This window comes from Peromyscus californicus, unplaced genomic scaffold, assembly GCF_007827085.1.
Source record: "Peromyscus californicus insignis strain IS unplaced genomic scaffold, ASM782708v3 Scaffold_6__1_contigs__length_162567912, whole genome shotgun sequence".
Taxonomy (NCBI): Eukaryota; Metazoa; Chordata; class Mammalia; order Rodentia; family Cricetidae; genus Peromyscus; species Peromyscus californicus.
This window is the reverse complement of record NW_026294584.1, coordinates 49851508-49876072: the sequence shown is the minus strand read 5'-3', so window position 1 is coordinate 49876072 and position 24565 is coordinate 49851508. Positions and strand designations below refer to the sequence as shown.

The 24565-nt window shown below is 40.1% G+C and overlaps 1 protein-coding gene across 18 annotated transcripts in view; it reads left to right on the top strand.

Annotated features, from left to right (window-relative positions):
• Positions 1-24565, top strand: part of Dgki (diacylglycerol kinase iota) — a 450953-nt gene that overhangs the window by 352657 nt on the left and 73731 nt on the right. For all 18 annotated transcript variants that reach the window (XM_052721132.1, XM_052721146.1, XM_052721144.1 and 15 more), the window contains 3 exons: positions 8476-8555; positions 10970-11014; positions 22935-23004. In XM_052721132.1, coding sequence (XP_052577092.1) covers positions 8476-8555; positions 10970-11014; positions 22935-23004 — 195 coding nt within the window. The remainder of the gene's footprint in view (positions 1-8475; positions 8556-10969; positions 11015-22934; positions 23005-24565) is intronic.

Genomic DNA, 24565 nt, shown 5'->3' with positions numbered 1-24565 from the left:
AAATTTACTTGAAAATTATGAGGTTGTTTTCATTTATTTTGTGACTGGATTATACTGTTCCTGAGCGTGAATTCTGTAGATGGCTGTGTCCTGTTGCAGAGTCAACAGTTAGACAGGTCTTTGCTAGCTGCTGCTTTGATGCTTTCCCCTAGTAGAATTTACCTCTGAGCAATTAAAAGCATTCTATTGCAGATCTTTTGTATATGATCTGATGTTTCCTCTCTTGAAGTACATACAACCTTTGTCCTTAGTGTTCTTGCTTTAAAATTATTGTATTAGTTGCTGTGGTAGTTTAAATGGGAATGGCCCCTATAATGCTTGGCCTATAGGAGTGGCATTATTAGGAGGTGTGGCCTTGTTGGAGTAGGTGTGGCCTTGTTGGAGGAAGTATGTCACTGTGGGGGCAAGCATTGAGGTCTCCTACGCTCAAGCCACTCCCAGTGTAGCACACAGTCTCCTTCTTCTGCCTGTGGATCAAGATGTAGAAGTCTCAGCTCCTTCTCCAGCACCACGTCTGCCTGTATGCTGCCACGTCCTGTCACAGTGATAATCAACTAAACCTCAGAAACTGCAAGCCAGCCCCAATTAGATGTTTTCATTTATAAGAGTTGCTGTGGTCATGGTGTCTCTTCACAACAATAGAAACCCTAACTAAGACAGTTACTGTCTCTTTTCTTCTTTTTTTCTTTTTTATCAACTTGACACAACTAGAAAAGGAACCTCAGCTGAGAAAATGCCTCAGCCAGATTGCCTATATGAAAGTTTGTAGGGCATTTTTTTTAAATTAATGATTGATGTGTGATAGGGTGGCGCCAAAGCCCACTGGGCAGGTGATCTTGGATTGTATAAGAAAGCCCGCTGGGCAAGCCATAGTGAACAAATCAGGAGGAAGCATTTCTCTATGGTACTGCTTCAGAACTTGCCTCCAGGTTCCTGCCTTGAGCTCCTGCTCTGACTTCCCTTGAGGATTGACGGTAATCTTCTAGGTGAAACAAATCCTTTCCCAACTTGATTTTGGTCTTGATATTTATCACAGCAATAAAAGTCAAAGTAAGACGCTACTTTCTGTTGCTGTGATAAAACACGGTGACCAAGGAAACTGAAGGGAGAGTTGGTTTTGGCTCACAGTTCCAGAGGGATAAACATTGTGGTGGAGAAGCATAACACGAATAGCAGGAATGGTAGGAGCAGGGATTGATGAGCTCACCTCCTAATCACAGCACAGAACAGAGTTAACTGGAGGTAGCCCGTGGCCTTTCATCTCAGAGTCCATCTCCAGTGGGTGTAGAACTATCCTTTGGATCCTGTTGGGCTCTCCAGTGGGCACAGACCTGATAATGGCTGTCCCTCCCCCAGAATCCATAAGTAGCTAACAGTTCAGCAGGGAGGGATAGGGCCACATGAGTCCCTCACCAGTCTGTGATTGCTGTTGATAAGCTCAGTTTGTGAAGGCCCAGGATAGGCCACCTCAGGGTCTGTAAGATTACTGTAAGATTACAATCTCTGGGTCAGACTCTGAAGACCACATTTGACAGCCTTTCCCTCCTTCTGCTCTTATGTGCCCTCTGCTCCCTCTTTAGTCATGTTCCCTGAGCCTTAGAGGGGATGTTATAATTGTCCCGTTTAGTGCTGAGCTTTCAGCCATCACTTGGTCTAGGGACCTTGGCTACTCATGATTCTCTGCACTCCCCACTGTATTAAGGCGAAGAGAAGCTTCTCTGATCACGACAGAGAATAGCGTTTGTCTGTAGGTGTAAATGGAAGTCCTAATGCCCTTACATTTCACAGTGGAGTGTCTTCATCTCAGTGCTGTGCTGGATGCTTGGTGGAGCTTTTCGGTTTGGAAACCAGTGGTTTTACTCTCTGACAATTCCCTTATTTTCTCATGTTCTTTAGATTTTCACTTTGATATTGGACTTCTTAGTCTTCTACTTTCCTGTTATGTTTTCCATATATATATATATATATATATATATATATATATATATATATATAGCATGAATCTTAAAGGTACTTATTAATAAAATCAAACCTGAGGCCAATTATTGGGGTGAATGCTGGAAGATCAGAGAAGCAGAACAAGCCCCAGCTACCTCACCTCGCCAGTTCCTCAGCTGATCCTGTTTCCTTATCCAAATGAATCTCAGCTGAACTGCTTCTCGAAAACCTGAATGCTTAACCAGCCTAGTTCCTGGTTTTCACGCCTTATATACCTTTCTGCTTTCTGCCATCACTTCCTGGGATTAAAGGCTCACTTTCTGGGATTAAAGGTATGTATCACCATGCCTGGCTGTTTCCCGTGTGGTCTTGAGCTCACAGATATCCAGACAGATTTCTGCCTCTGGAATGCTAGGATTAAAGGCATGAGTGCCACCATTTTCTGGCCTCTATATCTAGTGTCTCTTCTGTTCTCTGACCCCAGATAAGTTTATTAGGGTGCACAAATTTTGGGGAACACAATATCACCATCTATCTATCTATCTATCTATCTATCTATCTATCTATCTATCTATCTATCTATCTATCTATCTACCTCTCTCTATATATTTATTTATTTGTCTTTTATCTCAACTCTATCTCCTGGCATTTTGACTGAGATCTGTATTTTTATTCCAGGAAATTTCAATTTTCAAAGTGTTTAGTATATTTGGTTGTTTTCTGTGTGAGGCCTTGTCCCCTCAAACTCTTCATCTTCTTCAAACATCATCAAGTCATACTTCAGTGTCACAGATGGACCCATTTTCTCAAAACTTTGCAATTATTTTAAAGATGGTATTTTTAGAGCTTTTTCGTTCTTACACTTTGTATTTTATTTCATCTTTTATTTTACTATCTAGCTTCTATGTTAGACAGATGTCCCAGTTTTCTGATCATTTTCCACATTTCTGCTCATTGTTAAACAAGAGAGACAAGGCTGGAGAGAGGGCTGGGTGGCTAAGAACACTTACTGCTCTTACAGAGGATCTGGGTTTGGTTTCCAGTGCATACTTTGGGTAGCCTACAACTTCAGCTCCCGGAAACCCAATGACCTCTGCTTGTCTCTTCAAGCACCCACATTCATGTATACATACTCATGCAAAGACATACAACCCTATACATAATTAAAATAAAAATTAATATACCTTTAAAAAAACTACAAGCAAGAGATGTACAGGTGACAAGGAGTGCTGAGATTCTGGGTAAAGGTTTTGGACTTCAAGCTTCTTTAATATGAACTAGCCAAATTGATCCTTGAGAATTCCAAGTCAGTGCTTCCATTAGGTTCAGATGAGGAGAGCTCCGGCTTCAGCATGCCCTGTTGTGGCCCTTTTCAGCTTAGCCCTGCTTCCTGGATTATGTCAGTGCTGAGGGAAAGACTTCACTTATTACTGCTTCCCTTGACTAGGCTTTAGGGTCTCACAGTTCTAGGTAGCTGTAGCCTGTTCTTTGGATGTTTACAGGTCTCTTCCTCTGATCTAGTCTCGAAGGGACAGTTCTTAGTGTGGATGCAAGCAAGCCCTGGTACAGGGAACTGTTTGCATGAGCTTTGGAGAATCCTGAGGTGTGTTCTGGTTTATCCACATGTTGAGGCCCTCAGTGTTCTGAATAGAGCATGTGATGGAAAGAGAAGGGGTCTCTGAATTTGGGCCTCTGACACCCTGCTTTGTTCCAGTACTCCAGAATTCTGATTCTGACACCTTCAGGCATCAGCAAAGGTCTATTTGCAAAGTAGGAAAGTGTACCCTACGCTCACAATTTTGGAACTGTATGTTAAAACTATGACTATAGAGGTATATGAAATTCAAGTGTGATGTTCCTGCCTTAGAGCTTAACAAGTGCTGGGGGTAGGTCTGCCACCGTGTTAACACATCGCGCCATGGGTTTATCAGATTTCAAAGGAGTCGTTCTTCACGCCAAGACTGTAGATCCCTTGATGCCAGATTTTGGCAAGCCCCATGAGGGGATGAAGTTCCAGGTCACTGTACTCTGCAAATTTCCAGTTATTACCCATTTTCTAGATAGTAACTGTGCCTAACATGAGGGAGTAATAAGGATCTAGTTATCTAACACACAGCGCTCCAACTTCAGCTGCCCTATTCCACTCAGTTTCTAACATTCCCGGTGATGCTTAGTGCAAGCCCTTGGAGGAGTCTCCCTTTCCTTCTCCTCCTTTTCTTTCCCCTCCCTTCCCCTCTCCTTTTTCAGAGAGAATTCTAAACTTTTTGGAGTTGAGAGTTTTAGATTTGTTGATGTCCACACTGTGATTTCATTATGACATAACCCTTTAGATAGGGTCTCTTGATATAGAGAAAATCCTTTCATAATATGCTGAAAGTTTGGAGGCCCAAAGCATTCACGTGTGTTTAATTTCAAATAGCTTCAGATAAAGCCAAAGGCAAGAATGAAAAATTTCAAATGCCCAGGAGGCAGTTCAAGTTTCATCTCTCGTAAATACTGTTTATCTCTGTGATATGAGCTTCCATCCAAACTTGAAGTTCTTTCTCTGTTTTCTATTGTGCTTTTAGTTCTCTTTGATATTCTTTCAAAAAATTATTAGGAGATTTAATTTACATAATGAAAACTAATGAAAGACAACAAGATGAAAATAAGAATTAAACTCAGAGGATACAGTTAAATGCATGGAAATACACAAAAAATTAAAATTTCTTTCATCAGGAAATTTTCCAATAATTAAGTTGCAGTAACTTATCAACATTTTATTTAGAATCTAAAAATCATGGTTGATTGGATGAGATCCAACCATTTACGAGAAATCTTCAATTCCTGAATATGTTGAGCTGGAATTCCTGTTTAAATTTACCTCCAGGTGCATTTGTCTCCTGTGAGTGATGACGGAGGATATGCCATGGGACTCCATCCTTGCATATTTCTGCATATTTTCCCTGTTTTGTGTCTATCTTACACTTTTAGGGATAGACTCTGAGGGACCCTGGCTCAGTCACTAATCTTTGTTCCACTTCTTGTTTCTGTATTCTCCTTGATAATACATCCTATTTTTTTAATCTTAAAATTACATTTTTACTATAGTCAGTAACATTTTTTGAGGAAAGAGAAGTTTGCTAAATCTGTCATTTTATTCAAGAAGGCAGCTTTCCCTTTTTCTTTTGCTTAGTTAGAAACTGTAAATTCTAACATATATATATATATATATATATATATATATATATATATATATATATATATATATACACACATATACATCCCATTATGTAGAATCGCTATTCGTTGGCACTTACTGAAGGTGGAGTCTCCAAGATGATCAGAAGATGAATCCAAACAGTTGCAGGGACACTAAGGCTCAGGCCAGAGACAGTCTTTCTACTATTCTTAACTGAAATGGAGGAAACTTTGAAATGAAGTTTGGCAGCTGGTTATTAATAATGCAAAAGGAAGGTGTTCATTTCCCACAAGTTTCTGGTTTCTTCTTATCACATAAGCCCCGAATCAAGGTGACTGTGACATTTTTGCAGTACAGTTAAGTTTTTCTCATTTGCAGAAAGAGTGGAAATGACTTTTTCCTAAACAAGGGTATATAATCATGGAACTTCTAACACTAGCTGACCCTTGTAGTAGAATGATACCATTTTCTAATGGAAGATGTCCAAAAGGTAGTGAAGGAGACCAACATTGATGGTTTAATCCAATTTTAAATGTGGTGTGAAATTTCATCATTACAAAATTCTGCAAATACCTTGTCTAAACACAGTAGTTTTCAAGCCAAGGCTAAAAGGGATTGAGTAATGTCTGAGAAAGAACAAAGAGCTAAGCTGAACAGTTCTCAAGTCCAAAACAGTGCTGGGAGTAGAGGCCATGTGTGGCTGTGGACACTTCCTCCTGCACACTGCTGCCTTCTGAGAGTGCACCTGATCACTGAGCACAACCATGTGGTGAAGTGGCGAGAGAGGTTGTCTTTCTTTTTCTCCAATAGCTAAGCATCATTTAGTCAAATACAGTTATTTTTAGTCACCTATTTCAACAGTCGGCAAAAGCAGTCGATTATCCATGTAGTGGACATGAGTTACACATCTTTGAAAAACAGCTTTTCTAGTTGTTCCTGGTGGATTCTCAACCACAAACATTCATTATCTAACTATAGTTTAAAATACCTGTAATTAGGGTACATTGGTTAGTTTATATTCAGACAAGAGTAACTCCAGTATTGATAATTGAAGGAGATCAGAGGTATTGGAAGGCGTATTCTTAATTTCTCTGAAGTTTATCTCCAAATGTAAGAAAATAGATAAGTATTGATTGAGTTTTACTTCTTCAGATTTGAAATTAAGAAGAAGTATTTTGCATATCAGAAAGATTTCCATGTAAACTGCCTCAATTATAGCTATATTCAGTTTCCACAACTTTTGACTCACTTCTATACCTAGACCAAAACCTGTACCTTTCCTCACCATTCTCCAACTATTAAAACATTATTTAACTCTTAGCTTGGCAGGTCACCATAGTTTGATTTATCTGATAGTATAGCTGAGAACAGTTTCCTTCCTTTGTTTGCTTGCTTGTTTTAAGGCCATCTCACTCTGTGGCTCACCCTGGAATTTTCTGTGTCACCCAGACGGGGCTGTAATTTGTGACTCAGCCTGTGCTGTGCTGGTGTTAGAGCACAGCATGCCTGGAGGATCCCCTTCAGGAGTGCCTTAAAGTGGTGCTTGTTCTTCCTTTCCATTCCCTTCCACAATGCCTGGGTACCACTCTAAAACATCTTAATGCTTCTCTTTACTGTCAAAAAGGAGGAAGCTGTAGTCATCCAAGGTTATCCTCCCAAACATACGGCACGCAGAGGCATCGTCAACTCCTACTTATTGACCCCCTCACTTAGCTTTCTTGAAGAACAACCAGAAGTGAGTTGGAACCCCACACATGGTCTTTATTTTTCCGCTTCTACTTTTGTCTACCCCTCAAAAACGATGTGTGTTGTAATGGCACACTTTACTCTTTCACGTTTGAAGGAGTGCAAACTCATCGTCTTTCTTTTTACACACATGTTTTGAGTACCTACCATTTCTCTACCATGCATGGAGAGTAACAAGGCTTTATCCTTGATGCATAAGTATTCATACTCACCCACAGGCTTACAGAGTCCAACAAGGTGATGGATGCTCCAAAGATTGATGTATGCAGGACTTGAGGAACCTTCAGGAAGGAAGAAGTGGTATTGATCTGTTCTCCCTAGTGGAAATCAATCCAGGGAACAATGTTGAGGAAGGGGCTGTTTCTTATTCTTGGGACCATCCCTGCTTTTCCAGATAAAAGACCAAAGGGACTTTGTATGCTTCAGAGAATACCATTAGTATAAATTATGTCATACTTACAATTTTATTTATTTATTTATTCATTCATTCATTTATTTGTTTGTTTATTTATTTTTGTTCATTCATTCCTTTACTACTTTGAGAGTTACTCAAGACATTTTTATACATTTAAATGTATATTATCCTGTTTTTAGTTTTTTATAGTCCCCGACTTTATAATTTTATTTATCGTTAAGCTTTAAAACTAAATTTAATCCATGAAAGACTTGAAAATAGTGAACACCACAGTCATATAGTTGATTTCTACTTTCTTGCTGATGGATTTGACATACTTGTGCTAAGTCATGGATCTAATATTGCAACTGTACTTTAAAATAAGAAGTGTGGACTTTTTTGTTTTGGGAAGGGGAATATTTTTTCAATATTTCAGAAATCACAATGTTTATATTTGAAGTAGGAAGGTCTGCCCACTAAAACCAGTGTAGCATCTTGTTACCTAAACAGAATATCTAAGTAAGTAGATAATTAGACTTCTCCTTAACCTTACCCAAGGTCTTGATGGTACCACATTTAATGCTGAATTGCTTTAAAATCACTTTGGTTTATGACTACTTATCTTCAAGGATCCTTTCTTCCTATGTCCTCCTGCTTACTCCCTCCTCCTTCAGTTTTAGGTATTTAATTGTGCTGTTACCCATCATGCAGCAGCAGTATTTGAATAGCTTCCATTTTAGAAATAGCAAGCTATTGCAAATGTGCCAAAAGACGAAGCTAGTGTGTTCAGGAGGGGAGAGGGTGAGTGTCCAGAATCCTGAATGATTAATTACTTCCTCAGGCTATGCCTTCATGCTGTCCGTTGCAAATGCGGGGCATTTATTATCAGCTGGCAGTGAGCAGCTGCTTAATTCTCCAGTCCTATTGTTACTGTGATATTAGACAGTATATTTCATATCAGGGCCATGGAGGTAAAATCCAGGTGGCGGGGACCACATGAGTCAAACAGGGCAAATATATGACACCTGCTGGGAAGGAGAAGAAGCTCCCGGAGACCACCGAGGGGGTTTTATAGAGCGTATACTTACTTCTGTTCATGCTTGTATCCAGATTTCTATAATGCCTGTAAGATTCTTTCTACCCATGAAAAACACATTTAAGTCAGTCTAAAGACCAGATATGTTATTTTAGATTTTCTGTTTTCCTTCTCCCTCAGCTATCCCTCTAGGTATTCTAGTTGTTCGTGGAGACTGTGATTTGGAGACTTGCCGTATGTACATAGATCGCCTACAGGAGGTAAGTTGATTTGTTATTTATTCTCTTTAGAATTTCCCTCAAATAAGAAATTACAACTCTGTACACATATGCATGACACGTGTGATGAGGAAGTGGCACTGTGGCCTTGTCTGTAGAGCGTATACCCTCCCAACTCTACCGTTGGTTCCCTCTGCCAGTTGCTGTAAGAGGACCGAATGATTAACTACAGGTGCTGGTGCCCAGGTGTATTCCATGGCTATCTTCTAGCTTGGAAATACTGCCTTCTTGCCAGGCTACATAGCTCTATACTTATAGTTATTCAAAATTTCAAAAGAGCTAATAAACAGTGAAAGAACATGGAGATTTTAAGCTACTTGATGTTTTGAGTCTAGCACAGACTTCTGTGAGAGATAGATTTTGTTTTTTAAATGAAACTTCTTCCACAGGAAAAAGAAACTTATCCATGGAGATATATCAGAACCAAATAGATAATTTGTTGGCCTGTGAATTTTCCCTTAGTCTGGTCTTACCACTGAAAACCAGGAAGGAATCAATCTCATAGATGACCTTCTCATGAGTTTGACCTGAGCCAGCAAAGTCAAGAGACCCAAACTCATCATTTACAATTACTGTTGGTTGTTTTGGCAAAATTGTGTGTATGTAGGTATGGCAGGTAGGGGTGGGCAGCTATCTCCATCCCAGGAGTGGTAGAAGCATATACATTTCTCTCCATCATTGCTTCCCGATGAAGGACTCCCATTCTCATTAGATTATCTTTCCTCAAATGGTGCTAATTGAAATAGTTGTATTTGAAAACTAACAGGTGATTTGAAGGATTCTCCTAGAGGAACAGCTCTGTTCCATTTAATACATAATACATGACCAAATAAGCCTAAATGAATTGTAAATAAAGCTGATGTATAGTTTTTAAATCCTGCTAACTTGTGGTCATTTATCTTTGAACATTATATTTCCCTAGAAATGAATCTGGGTAGGAAGCACATACTGATGGTTCTAAAAATTAATTTCATCCTTAAAATTCTTAAGGGTATAGGTATAATTATGGACCAAAATATATTTAGGGATAAATGCCAAAATTTGAACACCAGTGTGAATTAGAAAGTCAGTAAATTTTATAGGTGTGGCTTTGTTTAGCTATTTTTAGTGTGGGTGACTAAAAGAATAAAACATCTGTGAACATTTAGCATGCAACTTGGATCCTAATATAGATTTAAAGAATCTATAGTTTCTCAGTTTTCAAAGTAATACTTCATTTTACTGTGGACTGTTATACATTAAACCTTAGTAAAAACAGGGTGGGGATTTATAGACTGGGGAGTTGACTCAGTAAAGAACCTCTGCTGTTCTTCCAGAGGACTGTGTTCAGATCAATGTGGTATGGCTCTCAATCACCTGTAACTCCAGATCCAAGAGATCTGACATCCTTTCTAATTTCAATGAGCACACATGTGTGTGCACACACACAAAGACATACATACATACATACATACATACATACAAATACAAATAAAATAAAATCTTTAAAAGTGACTCATAACTAATACTATATCTTTTTCAATTTAAAGAACATTTAATACTCAAGTGACAGCCTTACTCCCCAGTGGCAAAACACATGGCTAATTCGTTGGCTTTGTCGAAAATCAACTTACCCAAGTTATTGGCATGCTTATCGCACTAACATTCAACTAAAAGTAGATTTAGTAGGGAAAAAATGATCTCAATAAGTAAAGAGAAATTTCAAAGGTTACATGGGCATGGAGCCAGATGACAAACCCTTTGGGAAGCAGGTGTAAGGACAGAGGTACCCAGGACTGCTGACATCTGTACAGGGGATTAGCATACTCATTAGCAAGGATGCCTGAGGCTTATGACAGTGGTGACAACTTAGTTATCAAACTTTATAAGGGGGTGTCTGTCTTCAGAATCAGCTGTCAAAAGCCCATTTTCTTTCACATCTGTCAACCTGCCTGTTGTGATGACATGGACATGGTCAGTGGTTACTTTTTCTTGATTGATGTTTATGAATACTCCTGTTTGCCAAGCATTTTGTAAGTGTATGGTAATATATATGTTTAGTACAAGATAAATTCTAGGCATTTAAGGTTGTCCAAGAAGATTTCTCCATAAGCCAGAGAGTTTAGATACAATGAAACTGGATTGCCATTTATTATAACAAAACCACCAGTTGGATATCACTAACCTATAAACCTCCTGAGTTGTAAAACACAAATGACCCATCTTCTCTCAATCAAAGTTAGTATGATATTATTGTTTCTGGCATGAACTTCATTGGCCAACCTCGATGAATGAAGAAACCTTTCAGATAAACATGGTGATATTGAATTGGGAGTTCAGTTGGTAGAAATGTGGAATAACTGTTCAAGCTAACGGTAAGGTATGGATTTTTTCCTCTCTCTCTTTTTTTTCATTAGGACTTGCAGTCAGTTTCTTCTGAGTCACAGAGAGTTCATTACCAGGTAACTCATAATTGCTTCTACTTGTTTCTTTTTTCCCCAAGTAGTCGAATTCCCTCGTTCACTGCCTGTACAATTTAGAGTCCACATATTATCCTGGGATAGGCTTAATCCATAGAGAACCCCATGAAGTTGTTATTCTGATTATTTTGCATTTTCCAGATTTTGTACTGATGTAGTCTAGTACAGATCTAGACTGTAGACACTCTCTCAGATAATTTGGAAAAAATGATAAAAATGAAGTGTTTTTAATTATATATATACCAGCAAATCTTAACTCAAGCTAGCTCAGCAGAGAACATGCATATTGGGTCTCATAAGCACAACACTAGATCAAGGTGGGCTTTACATATCAGTCAGTTATGGTTTATGTGCCATTTGTCTGCTGATCTTTCTGATTTGTTCTTTTTCTAACAATTTCATCCTGGGCTAGATACTATCCTGGTTCCAGGTGGCTTCCCTCACACCCAGAGAAGAGATACCGTGCTTCCTATAGAGTTGATCCAAAGTTCTCTAATGTAACAGGCTTCTCCCGTTCTTGTCTTCTGGATGGAATCTGATAGGCTCTTATCTCTGGGCTCTTACCTGCCCTCATCAGGAGAACCTCAGTTGTCCTCGGCCCACTTTGGAAGTGCAGTTTCTTCCCTGCTCTATGACCTTCTTGTGCTGCCCACATCTCCTTATCCATCATTTCATCTACCCAGTTTCTCAGACACGGTGTAGGTTTGATGCATGGTTTTCACCCAGATTGTAAGGCAAGCCTACAATTCTCTCTGATTGTCCCCGCTTCTCTTAGAAGCCATTTGCCCTTCCATGCTAGGAGGGCTGCATGAGAGTCATAACTTTCCAACAACTTCTCCAAATAAAATCTCTGTAGATCATTTTATGTCTCCATATGACAGGGAACTTAAAATGTTGAGTTGGTCACATAATGAGGACACATCAGGAGAAATGCATTTAATTGTGTGGCTACCACCAAGTGCACTTACACAGACTTAGATAGTATGGCACCAGTGACATCAGGAGATACAATCCATGAGACCACCATGTGTATACAGTCCTTTGCTGACCATTGTCATGAAATACCGTGGCTGTGAAAGCCCTCATCTAGCTCACTTGGGTTTAAGTGTCTATTTTTCTGTACTCAAATAATTATAGTATGCCATCTCTTTTATAAAAACAATAACAACTACAGTTTAAAGAAGACCTTGAAATTTGTGGCCTGAGTAGCAGTCTTTCCCTGTTGAGATCTACTCTATACCCTAAGCCAAGGCAGCACGTTTATCTTTAGACTAAAAGACAGGGATGGCCTTGGTGTTTTTATTTCTGTGCTTATGTCTCTCACATGTTCTACTATTCCAGAATACTCAGTCACATCTGGCTGTGACTGAAAGGAGAAGTCACTTAAGGTGACCCAAAGATAACAAACCACTGAATCACTCTAGGATGCTTTATATCAACATTTTAAAGGAAAATTTATCAACTTTTATAGACTGGAGCTGGTAGCTAACAGTTGGTATCTGGAATTAGACTGAAGAAAATCTATTATTTTAACAAAGGTTTAAGCTTTTCCTCCTGAAAATTTTGAACTTTTGCAATTTTGCCAAAATACTTTAAGCACTGATCCTAACTAGTTTTATGAAACTCATGTATTGATAAGCTGAACTGTCATGCAGGCTATTGTCATTTTGATGGAAGACTGTTGAACATGCGTCTTTTTTAACCATGACTCCTTATGTCACTTTGTATCCACTCGGATTAGGAGATAAGTGACACTGTAGAGTATGATAGGGATATCTGTCTCATTTCCATGTGACAACATGGAAAATATTAACGACTTTTTTCCAAAGTATTTTTGTACTTTTTGATGCGTTACAGTCAACTCAGACTTTGGTGTCAACATTGCCATGATATAAATGTCACATCAAAAGCTTTTGTGCATTGAGCATACAAAATAACAAGGATAGTGATCAAGGATGAGTATCAGGCCATCACCAACCTCCCTCTTATCATGCTGAAATGAGGGAACAAAGAGTAATCAGGGACCTTTGGGTAATAAAGAAGCCCAGGATCTTCTCTTTACATGCATGCGTGTGTGTGTGTGTGTGTGTGTGTGTGTGTGTGTGTGTGTGTGTGTGTGTGTGTTTACATGTGTGCATCTAGAAGAGACAGAGAGCCATATACAGAGAGAGAATATTCTAGAATTACTCTAGCACAAAGAGGGGTCCCCCAAATAGCAAAGGTGAGCAGGTGGAGGCAAGGGGCTGCAGGAAATAAACCTTCACACTTTATTGGGATTATCAGAGGAGGAATGCATTAGAAGGACCATACTGATCTTGATGAGTCTGTAAGAATCCAAGAACTTTGGTGAGCAGTTTTAAGTTGGAAATATGAATAGTAAAGCCCACTCAAAATCTCCACCTTGGAGATCAAAAATGTGGGGAGTCCTGAGCAAACGAATGGAACTTAGACCTGCTGGGTTGGAGGAGATCATCTGGGATGAGCTTAGATAATAAAGAGGTCTCACTGCCGTTCTGTGTGTCCTCACCAGCCACAGGCAGAATGCAAGTGGGGAGAATGATCAGTCTCAAAGAGCCATGGAAACCGACCCTAGCCTCAGAGTGCTGGGTGAGGAGAAGGTGGCGCCTAAGAGCCAAGCACAGACTGCTTGGAAGAGCGAGGAAGAGGGAAGAGTGCCAGGTGCCCTTGAGCAGTCTGCTGACTTCTGCATCTTCCCAAAGTGCAGATAAAACATACCGGTGTTAGTGCCACTCTCTTTTATGTAGAACATGACAAAACCACCTGATGGGAAATTTAATACTAAATTTTGTTTCCTAACCCAGAAGCTGTAATATCAGGATATCTGGACTGTCTCAGTGGGAGTTGGTGACGTAGGAGAATAAGCTTTAGGAAACAGGACTGCAAAATGTCTTAACTCCTCTCTGATGAACTTTACTATATATGCGAGGGGGAATGAATAAAGACCAGTAAGTTAGAACAACTTGGCAGATTCTTGTCAGCCCACTGATGGCTAGCTGGGGTTTTAGTTGACTTTTTTTTTTAAGTCAGGAAAACAAACAACAAAACAAAACAAACCCTCAGAGATGTACATGTGCCCAAGATGCCCTGTTAGTGATCCACATGGTGGCTCCTGCTGCCTACAGGAATCCCTGTTTCCTTGATTTCGTGTCTTCCTTATCCAAGGCTGCAATGAACGGGCAGCAAAGCATGGGGGCTCAGAAAATGACCCCTTGCATTAACCTAACAAGGCAGCGTGGGTCACACAAGAACGTGCTGGCTGTTTATGATCTGCTGAAAGGTCCAGCATACACATCTCTGGTGCCAAAATACAAAAAGCCCTTTCACGCTAATGGCATCTGGTGTAACTGCTAACTGCCAAATAGACTGTGTCCATGTTCATATCTTCTTCAGATTGGCAAATAAGCTGGAATTGATAAATGAATTAGACTTTATTTGATAAACAATGTTTCCTGAGGCCATCTGTCATAAGATAACTCCTTCTCCCTCCATCTTGTTTTAGAAATAATGCCCATTTTAAACCCAAGTCATGAAGTGAAGAGGGGATGGATTGTTTTGGTCTAAACTGAAACTAGTTTGAAAGTTAGAATTAATTTATCCGAACCCAGAAAAAAGGCAGAGCTCGGGAAGGAACTTCTGCTTGAAGTTTGTTTTCCTTTCATGTAGATGTATGAGTGCCTGCATGTATGCATGTGTACCAGGTGTGTGAATGGTACTCTAGGAATTGATGATTCAACTATTGTCATGATTCTTAACTAAGGATGATTTTTGATCCCAATATGAGACATCTGGCAATGCCTGTAGATATTTCTTGGAATCTGTTGAGTGGAAGCCAATGGCATCACTAAATATATATGAATACAAAGCAGGGGCGTCTCCTACAGCAATGAATTACCCATCCTCAAATGTCAGCAGTAGAGAGCCCAAGACTCTCTGAGGGACATGAGGAGGCTCTGTGGCAGGTGTGAAGTCTGGGTGAGGAATGAAGAAGGAGAAAGGAAGAGGAACTGGAAGAAATACAGCCAGGAAGAATAAAAACAGCTATAACTCTGGCCAGGCATGTTAAAGCCAAGTGTACTTGGGGTTTCAGAAATGTTTTTATGTATGCCCTAAGTCTCGGCATTTCTCCAGGAAGGCCCTGTGGACCTTTGAATATTATCAATTTCACTTGAGAAATTTTAGTGATTATAGCATTCAATAGTAAGTGCAAAATGGATTTATCCAAGTGATTCCTTTATCTACGAACCAACTAGCTTAAAAGAAAATTATGAAAATTTCAGGAAAACAAATGGAACTGGGAAATACTATATTAAGTAAGGTAACCCATGCTCAGAGAGACAAGTACTGTTTGTTCTTCCTCATATGTAGATCCTAGCTTCTAGTTGCTAAATCGGTGTGCCTGGGCAGGAGTAAACATGGGTAAAGGCCAGGAAACTAGAAATGGGTGTGGGAGAAGAAGTTCTAAGGGAAGGAAGTGGGGGAAAAATAGAACAAAGTGGAAGGGTGGATCACTGAAATCAAAGGGGTACAGTGAGGAGTAGGGAGATGAGAAGGGGAAGGGGCTGGGAGAATCAACCAAAATAAAATATGCACGAAAATGCAATATAGAAACAAGTTCCCTTGTAAGTTGGTTTTAAATAAATACATAAAATTAAAATATTTTTAAAAAGAGAAAGTGAATAAATAGATGATAGAGAGTGAAGAGTGGATGGGTAAGAAATGTTTAAGAGAAAGATGATCATGGACTGGACCTTATTAAATGAAGCAGTGATTCCCAGCTCAAATGACTTCTGTTCAGTTTTTATGAAAGACAAATTTCATTCACGCTGAAGGTATAGTTAAATGCTAGGTGAATATTGCCTAATTGAATAACCTACTGGAGTGTATAACAGGGATGCTGTGTGCATTAGTTATGCATAATTGAATATGAATTAAGAGCAGCTTTTGCATATGCTTGCCAAGTAGTAGTTCAGAGAAGAACTATATTAATTATATCTAATTAATTCTAGGTGGCTTTCAGAAACACATGAACACTGATGCATTTCTATGACATTAAATCCTGCCTGAGAACTAATACCTAGCCCCTTGTTTTCTCACTTTTTTTTTTCTCAAGTTGGAGTCATTGTCCACATTGCATTGGTGGACAGCCATAAATCCAGCATGCCTGTCTGCCAGGCACTGGGTGAGGGCATGGTGAGGTCTTTACCTGATGGAAATGCATTGCCCACAATGGACTGATCATGAAAGTTGTGTGAAGCCAAAACTGCAGTTTTTTTCAGTGTTACGCTCCTCTAGCATCATTGTCACTCAGGTGTCTTCAGATTGTCTGTCTGAGTAGAAGAGAAGAGTTGCACTCCTTCCCACGAGGTCATTGTTTACTAAGAACATCCAATAAAAGCCGTTCCAGGACCATGGCTTAAGTTGTAAATTCCTCTTTGGCGACATACTTCCCTCATTCTTGCTCCATTTTTCACCCCTCCAACATTTATTTGTCTTTGATATCATCAAGGTTCTTTTAATAGTTTCCTGGGCTTTCCTAAGTGAGCCATTCATATTGTGTTGTCTACGAAGGTGTATAATCTTGGCTTCTGTTAGTTTATAAACTGCACACACAGCCAGAATCAGGCTTAGCTTCACCTCCCTCCCTCATATACTCCATAGGATAGCACGCGCTTGGTGTGATGCCTTCCCTACCTTCCTGGTGTCTATATAGAATTAAACCCATTAGATGGATGCATAAATATACGTATGCAAGTTTATTGTTAGAAGAAAGTGAATTTACATTCCTTGTGCACTCACTATGCATATTACAGCACAACTGTTTTTGTCATATGGCCTATTTCTCATAATAGTGTACCATTGCTGTTATGCCTTGCTAATAAATAAACTAGCTCATTCTTTTCTTTCCATCGTGTATTTCCGCCCTTTCTGGATAAACATTTTGGTGATAGACAGATCTCACATTGTTTTGTGAAAAATATTACAATAAACATCAAGATGAACATATAGCAAGATCACATGTTAAAAACTTGCTAAATTTGGTCATACTTGTACAGGCCCTAAGCATAATACAGGTACAGTATGTATCCAGAAAGTATAGTGGATAGAACTCTCTTTCAATGAATGTGGTCAGTGCCTTTCCTCTGGGAATGTTTCCTCTGTGAATTCATTGATCACCATATTCTATGGGACTCTCAAGCAGCAGGGTCCATGCAATAGAAATGGACAGGGAATGTGACTTCAGAATTTGAGAGGGAAGGATCTTAGTTACCAGGAGTGATTTGTCTGACAAGAAGCAAAGAAGATTAAATTGACCATTAATAATGGCTGAATCTGTGGCAAAACGTTAGGTAGTAGTAGAAGGAAAGTCTTCATACCCATTAGGATCCTTCTAGATTTTTTTGTCTCCAGATTTTGCTTAAACTGTCTAGGGAGTTCTCTTTCAGATGTGACATTTTCCCCAACTCTCAAAACTTCAAATAGCTCTAAGTCCCCAGGAAGCTAAAAAGGACCACGTAAGATTGCAGACTCTCAAGGAAAAGAGGTCTATGGGCTCCGTCACTTGGTCAGTGGAGGTCTGTAAATAGTTTACTTAAATTATCCAAAGAGTAATTCTTGATGTGTTTCAGTACTTCAAACCATGGTTCTTCATTTCTGGCCAGACCTTGGGTGCAAATGGAGGTTCAGACAGAGCAGCAGTATGAATGGCAGGAGAGGTGGGTGGGGGTAAGATTGTGCAGCCTTCTTAATAACAAAGTGAGTATCCTGCACATGAGCCTTAAAAATCAACCTATTTAATGAGATGTACCTCATTAAATGTACATATTGCTGAGCGATCATTTCCCCATTAAAAAATATTCATTATATGGACTAGTAATAACCCCAAATAGTCTCCATTGTATTTCATTTAGAGCCATCAAAGGATGTATATGTAAATCCAGGTTTTTGAAAAACTAAAAGGAAAATAATTGGGGGCACAGGAAGGGTGTTCCCTGTTAAAGAAATAAAACAAGTCACCAGCCTCTGAAATTCTCCAGAGATGATTGGATATTTTCTAGATAGCTGTCGTTTGCCATCTTTCAATGCTAGATAATGGAGATGGCTCAGTGCAGAAGCTGTAGGTGGAGGACCAAGAGAAGAAGGGAGGAACAGAGGAGGGAAAGAGTCAGCAGCCGCCTGTCCTCCTTGATGCCTTGTCAGTCAGCTTAGTAGAACTGGACCAGATGGTTCTGGATGGTGTCCGTTGGCACGGCCCAGTCATCCATCTGCACCAGAACTGTTTGAAATCTGCTGCCTCAGACCAAAGACTTTAGCCATACATTTCATACTTGGAAGGGAAGGGCTTTATGAAATGTGAGCTAAGCCTTTTGTTTCACTCCTAATTTATGTCCTCTGCTGACTCTTGATTCTTTTGGCTGCAGACTTTAAAATCTTTCCCCCTACATTTGTGGCTTTGTAGCAATAGCCAGGAAATAAGTTTAAACCATAATTAAAATGCCCTTCCTTTTGGAAAAGAAATTGAGACTTGGTGTATTGGCTGCACAGGAATTCCCAAAGTAGATCCACATGAGAATGAGGAGAGTATTCAGGTTAGAAGTCATCCTGTTGAGGTTGTTGTGCCAAACTTCACTCTTTATAGCCTCTGAAAGACGTGTCTTATAATTTGCTGGATTTAATTAATAAACATTTAAAAATCAATCACCATAGTAATCATTTTATAGTTATGTAACAATTGGATAACCATGTTAGCACAGGAGAAGTTGATTTTTGTGAAACTTAAGTATCCAGTAATCAGAATGATGAGTGATGGGAAAGAGAAACAGTAGACAGTGTTTGGAAAAGCATTGCTGTCAGTGATACCTGATATTTGCCTTGGGGATTAATGTCCCATTTTTTTTTTAAGTAATTCACATATCCTTCATAATGTAGAAAGAACTGTGGGGTTGCTGGGTGAGACAAGCCTTGCAAGAATCAAACCAACCAGCAGCATGGTTTCAGCCTTTGTTTAGTGCCATGCTTCCTTCGTGTCTGCTCAGAGACGTTTCTTGCTTTTCTTTGAGTCTTTCTTCACTTGAGCTTGACTGCACTGGTGCATCAGTGTGCCAAGGCAGCAGCACCATGCACAGGGTCTGCCTGGGAATATAGCCATTGAGCTCTCTCCCCAACCCTCCACGTGTACATTTTAAAAAATAGATACTTGGATTTCAGTGTATATCTAAGAATATATTAATTACCTTTTCTTTGGAATGCTAATGACTGTGGCATAAGACCTCATTATGCTAATAGCTGTCCTTTTGTGAGCTCACTTAGAGCGAATACAGATCTGTTTCAAGGCAGCATCCCTGAGAAGTTAGGTCTCCATCTGTGTTTCTCCAACAGCCTCCCAAACTGCAGCCAAGCTTCATTCACCAAGCAAGTATTTCCTTTTCTTTTCAGTAAAATTGATTTCTTACCACAGCTCTTTATATTGTTATCAATGATGTACTACTCAACTTCATTATTAAGGCTCTATTGTATTCAGTCTAAATCTTTCCTCCTTTAAAAAAATGACAATAAAGGAGACTGGAGAGGTAGATTAATGGTTAAGAGCACCAGGTTCAATTCCCAGCACCCACATAGCATCTCACAATTGATTGTAATTTCAGTCTCAAGGGATCTAATGCCCTCTTCTGGTCTCCATTGGCACTAGGCACACACATGGTGCACAGAAATACATGTAGGTAAAACACCCATACACATAAAATCAGTAGATGCAATTAAAAAAATTAATGACAATATGTAGAACTTAAGGCTCTAAACATGAATATATTGGAGGGACTATGATGGGAATGAACAAAAGGGCCACTGACTCCTTCTAGTACAGAAAGTGATTCAACTTCCCACTAAGGGAATAGCCACAACCTTGGACTGAGTCACCTGCAACTTGGAAACAGCAGTTCCTGCTTTTGAGTCTTTGGATATTTTAAGATGTTTCTACTGATCCAGATATTCTTATTGTGTGGAGTTTCTTTTTACCTAAATTTTGGATTATTTAAATTAAAATTTTAGATTATTTTGGCATTTCAGGAATCTGAGATTACTTTGATAATCTGTAGAAAGATGAGTTCATCTCTCCTGGAAAATGCATGTACACATGGGCCTGCCAAATTCACACAAATTTTTCACAAGTATTCTTACATGTATTTAGTGTGTGTGTATGTGGAGGAGCACATTGCATATCCTTATGTTTTAAAAATGGTAAGTCAAGTACGTCTATACTCTTTCTGTTGAGTGTTATTTACAGAAAATAGTACTAAGATTCAGAAAGCACCCTGGGTGTTTGAGCCACTTTATTCTTTAAGGAGATAGTCATCTTTGCTTAATGTCTTTATTAATTTTCGCAGCTACCAATAAACATTTCAAATCATTTCAGATTTCTTGGCATATAGTTGTATTTTTCTCTTACCCAAACCTACGAGGTGTTGGTAGCATAACACATTTTATAAAAATATATTAAGAACCTTAAGTTTCTTTAGATACAGCTGTCATGTGTCAAAATACAATTCTCAAAGCATTAAACACAGTTCTCATAAACATGGCAACTGAGCAAATGCCGAGATTTCATTTAGCTCAGCCAGCGAGTTGACAAAGCCAGCTCGAGATCTGCATGGATAGCTTTAGCAAATCAGCTGCATAAAGATCCATTTTTGTGACAGCCTGGAGGGAGGCCAGTGACTCCTCTATCAGTTCTTTGATTTATAGAATCTATTTGAGCAGAAAACTCTGTCTAGATCCGGCTTCTGGTGGTAAAATGGATGGATCTCTTTTGCCCTGCCCAAACCCATGGTTTCTCATCATGCACCAAACTCATCTAAATGGCTTGTGGAGCAGATTGCACCTCACTGCAGCCTTCTGCAGAGCTGCAGTCTTTGTTTCCAACAAGCATCCACTGGTGCTGCTTGCTGTTCCTAGGTTGCTTTGCCTGAAGACTGAGTGAGGCAGTGGCTGAGGCGGGATAGCCTCCCTCGGGAGGAAGTCCAGGTGGCCTCTGATGGGCTCTTGTCATTTCTCCGGTGCCGTTTCTGTTTTCCTTCCTTGTCTCATCAGAATACACCGGGCCATCCACACTTGGCTTCCGTTGCCAAGTCTACCTCAGTCTCAGCATATCTGCCTTCCGCGGATGTTCCCTGTAATTGAAACTTTTACGTCTTCAAGAACGGTCAAGTTCCCTGCATCTCCCCCACAGAGGCCTGCTCGCCATTACTTGTGCCATTTCTGTCAATGAGTTCAGTTTTCCTCCAGCCATCATTAGAAGGCACCCTTCCCAGGAATCACTAGTGAGCACCTCTTCAGAGGAGTGCTTCTTGACTTTTGCACATCTGGAAGCATGAGGAGACAGTCCTCACTCTTCCCCCCTGCTGCCAGGCCCCAGTGTGCTCTTCTGTCCCTGTCCTTTACTCTCTTGACAAAAGTAAAGAAGACCTGGAGGACACCAACAGACTTGCTAATGGACTAGGGGCCCCCAACCCTAGACAAAGAACTGGAGGCAGCCAAGGAATGCCAAGAGCCTAAGAAATAGTTGGCTCTGTGTATCAGCCCCCAAATTGGTTATCTAGTACCAAATGGTCATCCCTGAAATTATATACCTACAAGTAACATTATGTGCTTTGAACAGATTATATGTATCATTAGTTGAAGAAAAAGAGGCCAGAGGCCATGAATTTAAGAGAGAGCAGAGAGGGGGAGCACATGGGAACAGTTGGAGGGGGAAAAGAGAAAGGGGAAAATGATGTAATTACCTTTTAATTGTGAAAAAATAAAAAAGCAAAACCTTCAAAACTCCAAGGAAGTGTGAAGACTCAGACTGTTAACTCAGGAAGGTGGGGGTGCTCTTGGCGCTCTCTGGGAAGATTCTGAAGGACTGATTCCTAGGGATGATCAAATGTGTACCTGGGAGTGTCCCTGGAGAGGGACAGGATGCATGTTTCAGGACTTTGGCAGGGCAAAGAAGGGATGACTCAAACATGACAAAGAAGATGAAATGGGATCAATTGAGGGACATTTGCTTTTAGAGAGAGGGAACCATTGTGAAGAGAGCGATGAGTTCAAGAGTAGCAGAGCAGGTCTTAATAATCTGACAGGAAGGAAGTTTCTTGGGAAGATGGGGGTGACTAGAAAATGCTTAATTTTGGAGAGGAACTATTTGAATCTCAAACTAGAGGAAAGAATGCATTTATATCAGATGGCCTTTGGATCAAGTAAGATTAAGTATTGGCCATCTTTGGAGTGAGAATCCTAGAGAATGCTAAGGTAGAGGTGCACATTGCTAATGGGTCAGTGGGGGACAGACAAGTTTCCCAAAGGACAGCCTGACGCAGTTATTCTTTCCTTTCCTGCCACCCTGTAATCTTGGATGGGCGGGGCTAAGTGCAGAGAGACAGACGCAACACAGCATGAACTAGGGTTTCTTTCTGCATAGCACCTGCTCCCCAAGTCCCCTGGAGACCCACCACTACCTATACATGGCTTCTCATGTCTCTTATATGCTGTAAGTCCTGTCTGACTGGTGGAGAAAGTTCATACCTTTCCCAGTTTTATCTGTGTTCATCCCTTTTACAGATATAGAGAATGAAACATAATTCAGGCCACTCCTCCATTTCACAAAGGGCAAGAAAGTAATGCACTTTCTCCAGCGGAAGTGAGCCTCTGCATAGGTCCCTTCTCAATCTTGGATGCAACAGTGGAATCTCTCCTGGAACTTTTGTGTGGGAGTTTTTCTTTGCTCTAGTATTTTCTTGTGAAAAGACTGCTTACCTCCCAGTGTGTGGAGTGGAAGGAAAGGGAGGTGGGGCAGCTCCTCCTGTCCTTCAAATGGAGCCATGAGAACTTGTGTGTCTCTTTCCAGGACCAAGAACCCTCCTTCCCCAGAGCGCTCTCAGCTCAGAGGTTGTCTCCTCGGTGGTGCTTCCTAGATGGTGAGTGTTTGGGGACCTGGCTGGGCCTGAGCTGGTGAGGCAGCAGGACACAGTATGTAGCAGCTCTTCACAGACTTTGTCCACAAAGCCTTCCTGTGATTGCCATTTACATTTCAATGATGTAGACTTGCTGACGTCACTGGCCCTTTCCTGGAGTAATTTCCCTCAGAGCACCTCAGCATCAAATTGTTTAAACTGACGTTTTCCCTTTATCATTTAATGTTATCTTTTTCCTAACCATCTTGAGTGCCTACCTCAGATTACTGTGGGCCAGAGACTACAGTCTGTAATCGCAGAATGGATACTAATTCCTGAATTATTTCCATACCTTGGAATGTTCATATTAGTTTTATAAGGCTGTCACTTCACTATAGTACACACATTTGTGAGAAACTGAGAGTTTCACTTGTATCTGCAACTTTTCTGCTGAGTGTGACCTATTGCACACATAATGGGGTTAGTTACCCTGTGATCATTTAATGAGTCTGCTTACCATCTCATGCTTTTTCACTTTCCTAGATGTTGAATTTCAATTTTCCACCTAATTATCTATACTGCAATACATCTTCATCTCTATTCATTCCTGCTAGCACCCAATGTAGCTGGCTGAAGTTTCTATTGTCTACATGGAGACATAGTTTCCTTGATGATACCTTTTTGTTTATTAGTGTGTCCATCTGAGAAGATGCAGGGGGGTAGGGGTAGAGTGGATATGGATTAGTGCACAAGGTCACTTTGTATCTACCAAATCTAGCACACATCAACCAGGATACAGGCTTCCATTCCTAACTTAGCTGACTGATTACTTCCCTCCAATTCCTGTCAATCCATAGCAGTGGGAAGCACAATCATTTCTCACTCCCAGAGTCACTCACAGGGAAGCAGTATGTATCTAAGGAAATCAAGGAAGTATTTACACAAGTCATTATGTTCCATATATAGGCTTAGATAAAACTGTATTATGGATAATGGTTTTAGCTATGAAACTGTTTTTGCTATATGAGAGTTCTATTGTAAACCTTTCTTCATTGTTTTGAGCACTTGTTTTTAATTTTTTTAAGTAAGCATACAAAATGATATGTTTATGTATTAAAGAATCCTTCATGATTAATTCTTGGTTGACATCAAGGCTGAAGTCATAGCTGAAAGAAGAGAGAAGGAGAAGTCCTACTTGGGCTGCTTGCTTTAGACTTAGGTTTTTAAGCAGTACTTTGATTCTCTTATTTCTGAGTCCAATTTCCTTCAGAGAGTTAGTTACATTTTTCTTTTTTAATTGAAAATAGATTCTTCTCTCATACAATACATCCAGACCAGGTTTCCATTCCCTCCACTCCTCCATGCCCCACCCCCACCTATTCTCTCCCTGGATCCAGTCCCCCTCCATCTCCTATCAGAAAAAGAATAGGTCTCCAAGCGACAAAAACCAAACACAACCAAACAAGATATAATAAGATAAGGCAAAAACCCTCATTTCGAGGCTGGACAAGGCAATCCAAGAGGAGGAAAAGAGTCCCAAGAGCAGGCAAAAGAAACAGAGATATGCTCCCTTCCACTGTTAGCA